The following is a 3,878-nucleotide window of genomic DNA, read 5'->3' on the forward strand; positions in this document are numbered from 1 at the left end:
ACATCATTTCCGACTTATAATTGCCTAGAGTTATAACAAGAACTATAAAACATATAACGCAAAACTTTACGCATCAGTTATTCCAACGCCCCGTATTCTGATTTAATTGTGGATATAGAAAAAAAGTTAAAAGTATATAGAAATGGGCGTGGTTAATTATAATCGGGCGTGGTTAAGTACGATTGGGCGTGGTGTATGATAATTGGTGGCCCCGCCCCTTTGGGTGACTAGCTGCCTGAACTTGAACACTGACGGGTAGAAGCCTGAGACCGTGACCACAGCCGGCGGAGATAAATCTTGTGTTGGCTTGTTTGTGTGTTTGTTTGTTTGTTTTCTGTATTTGTTTTATGACCCCGTTTAAGCCGGTATTGTTCAGTGATTCGGGACATCCTATAGGTATTTAACCCCGACTGAAAGCCGTGGAGCTTTGTGCGTAAAAAGCTCATAATGTCCAGGCGCAAACTTGGAAGCCGACCGCAACACCTGAGCGTGATTGAAGGTAAGCTTGGAAAACTTTTATCCACGTCTCAAACCGCACGTTAAACACGTGTACGGTGTAAAAACCCTGTACACTACAACAGTAAACATATAATGTAGCACGGTTGACATTATTTTTTGTAACTACACCGAGCTACTGTACGGTTTTTCTACCCAAGACACCAGCAGTAGAAACAGATCAGGTAAAGTCTACACACCATAATTCACTGTGATTCCTGTGTTAGTGTTGAACCCTGCGTTCAAGAAGTGATGTCTTATGATTTATGACATGACAAGTGTCAGAAACTCGACATGACTCCAGCTGACAAAGCTAATCAGGTCACACTGTTTTAGAACAGAATTGTTGAAATAAACATGTCTTCTTTAATAGCTGGTTATTTCGGATGATTGTGCTGGATTATATTGACTCTGTACCTTGGTCAGTTTTTGTCCAGTGTGGAGACCCAACACGCCACTTTACTTCCTTATTGCATCTTTCTTTATTTCCCCATTTTCCTCTCTGTAGTAGTTCATTCAATTGTTATTACATTTAATTAGATTTTATTTTTGGAGTTTTGTGGAGACGGTGGTGCGTTTTTTTATGTAAATAAATAAATAAATAAATAAATAAAGAAATAGATAGATAGATAGATAGATAGATAGATAGATAGATAGATAGATAGATAAAAAACACTTTAATTCAGACATGGCTGTGTCGAGATAAAATGCCCAGTCACAGTGTTAGACCTGAACAAGTTTGACCTATTTTTTTTTTTTTTTTTTTTTTTTTTAATATATATGTATATATATTTTTTTTTTTCCGGACAAATTAATACAGGTGATAATGGAGATGGTTGCCAGATTGAATCCGCCAATCTGTGTTTTTCAGACCTTGACTTAAAAAATAAAAGCGAACCCAACCTACAAACCAACACTGTAGCTTGTTTATTTGTACCCAATGTACACGTTCCACTATCTAGTGCGAGGAAAAAAAATAGACCAATGAGGAATCGAGGTCAATCTGGCAACTTTGCGCGCCTTTACCTGACCGCAGGACGGTGCAGCCGCGCCTTGTGCGCAAAAGCAGCAGCAGCATCAGAAACAGGAAAGGTGACATTTCTGGGTAACCACGAGTGCGGTCCTGCCCATCCACGGTGCTGTCTGTGCCTGCAGCGGGCACCAGGCAGGGGCATCATGTCCAGGGCTGCTAGAGACAGAACCTCTAAGTGTTACCTGCAAGAACCATCCTCCATCAAGCACAGAGATTAGAGATGTTCTGCTTACTGCAAAGACAGTCATTTTTAAAAGTTTAGTATAAACAGTATATTGGGTGTAGTCACAGCAAATCGCAACATAAAATAAGCTGAGCTGAGGTTTGTTTATTAACTGTATTTCAGTTAGATTTCTTGCTCATCATCAACAAAGATGACAATAGTTCTAGAGCATACAGTATATCTGCTCACCAACTTCTGTAACTGTATCCAATCGCTGGTTTGTCAGTGTAGACATAATTACAGTGTCACACAGTGAGCCCTTCTTAGTTATGCTAACACTTTTGCTCTTGTGACAAATTAAGTGTTCCTGCGTAGTGTGAGCACAAAAGCCACCTTAGGAAACACAGAGCTTGTGAGAACATGCAAAAGGTGACTTGAGCGTGTGCTATGTGTAGAGCGTCAACGTGCTGAAGCGGTTGGTAAGTGTCGTCGCTGTGTGCAGTAGCTGAGTGAGAGTCTTTCCTGTCTGAATGTAGGCTGAGTGGCGGAGACACAGGAAGTGGCCAGCATCTGCTGACCAGACAGTGTCCGAATGAGGGTGTCAGATAAGCACGCTTCATGGGCCTGTAGAGAAGCGAAAGTAACACTTGACTAGACAGCCTGACACAAACATACAAGTTAAAAGCTATTTGAACGATGGTTTAGGCTAAAAACGGTTAAGCAGGTCATTCTGAGCTTCAGGGGTATACATGTGACTGATGCGAGGGAAAGAGTAGCTCTTTGTTGAAAGTTCTTAAGGACTCTATTTATCTATTCTATAGTTAATATTGTCAAAGATCACTTGACCATGTCCAGTTGAGTTTTGTACCTCGATCAATGCATTCAGAGCAGCAAGCAATTTGCTATGATCAACACAGAGCTGTTTTGATACTGATACAATCAGATACAATGAGCACATGATACAGTATTGTGCAAACAGCACACTCTTAATTGAAGCCACAGCACATTTGTCGGGACTGATGGCCATAGAAGCCACGCCTCATTTATATGGACTGACAGGCCTGACAATAGCCATGCCTCAATTACTGTCACCAAAAGCCATCAAAGCCATGCCTCTTTTATTCAGCCTGACAGGCATAGAAGCCACACCTCCTTTACTAGAAATGAGGCCTGTTTTTATGCTTTTTTACAAACTTGTTTTGGAAGCGGTAGGGAGAAAGTTCATGTTGGGGGCTTACGAGGCACGTCACAAGTCACATGAGTTACAACAGAAATGTTTTTACACCACTGTGGCAATTCACCTGTAGGGCTGTAGGTAATGTCAACATCATGAGTCACAGTGCAGTTTTCTGGGAGTTTTGCTGGTCAATACTACATCAGTCAACTGGTCATAAGCATAGATTTTTTTCAACCACCAATTTACAGTACTTCACTTCTTTCTACTTGTTCAATGCCCATTTAAACTGCAGCAACACTAAATCTAGTAATAGCTCATGTGTTCGTGAAGTTTTGCATTTTCACCCATGCATTTAGCTCGAAGTAATGTATGAAGGTGTGTCTTTACCTGTAACTAGTTCCTCTTTCTCACCTGTTTTGTTTGATGGACAGACTACAAACAGCCTAGAAGTTTATTTTGGGCAGGACTCTGAAGCATTTCTGATAAATCTGCATTGACAGCGCAGAGCCACTTGATGGGCAGTCTGTGTAAAAGTGAAAATGTGAAAGTGTGAAAGAAAAACGCACAGTGGAAAAACATTTGCGTTTCATTTCCTTATAAGAGTAAGAGAGTAATAAGTATTTACTGTTAATTATTAATATTATATAATGTGAGAGATTAGACCAATACAAAGACACATGGATTGTAACCAGTTCTTAACCTTTGAATTAGTGCAGCTGTTTTGTCCTGTTAAAGCAGATGCACCTATTTGTGAGTCATGATGATTGTAGGTAACGGTGCCAAGGGAAGTAGGGGGTAAGTTGAACGGCCTAGGGAACAAAAGCGTGCAGTTCCGGTCTAGAATTCTAGTATTATTTACTATTGGGTAGTGTGTAGGATAACGGAAAAAAAAAAAAATCTTCATGACTATACTTGTGCTTGTGATCTGTCCTTCAGATGCCCCAGAGCCCTCCGTGACTCCGAGCTCACCCAGCTCTCCTGATCACATAGATGAATGCAGCGATCTACTG

At 40.7% G+C, this 3,878-nt stretch overlaps 1 protein-coding gene across 1 annotated transcript in view; it reads left to right on the forward strand.

Annotated features, from left to right (window-relative positions):
* Positions 1-246: 246 nt before the first annotated feature.
* Positions 247-3,878, forward strand: part of znf296 (zinc finger protein 296) — a 12,311-nt gene continuing 8,679 nt past the window's right edge. Inside the window, exons 1-2 of the mRNA XM_060877472.1 lie at positions 247-499; positions 3,805-3,878. The exon at positions 3,805-3,878 is cut by the window's right edge and continues 244 nt beyond it. Coding sequence (XP_060733455.1) covers positions 448-499; positions 3,805-3,878 — 126 coding nt within the window. The 5' untranslated portion in view covers positions 247-447. The remainder of the gene's footprint in view (positions 500-3,804) is intronic.

The sequence above is a fragment of the Tachysurus vachellii genome, chromosome 9 (assembly GCF_030014155.1).
Source record: "Tachysurus vachellii isolate PV-2020 chromosome 9, HZAU_Pvac_v1, whole genome shotgun sequence".
In the NCBI taxonomy this organism is placed as follows: Eukaryota; Metazoa; Chordata; class Actinopteri; order Siluriformes; family Bagridae; genus Tachysurus; species Tachysurus vachellii.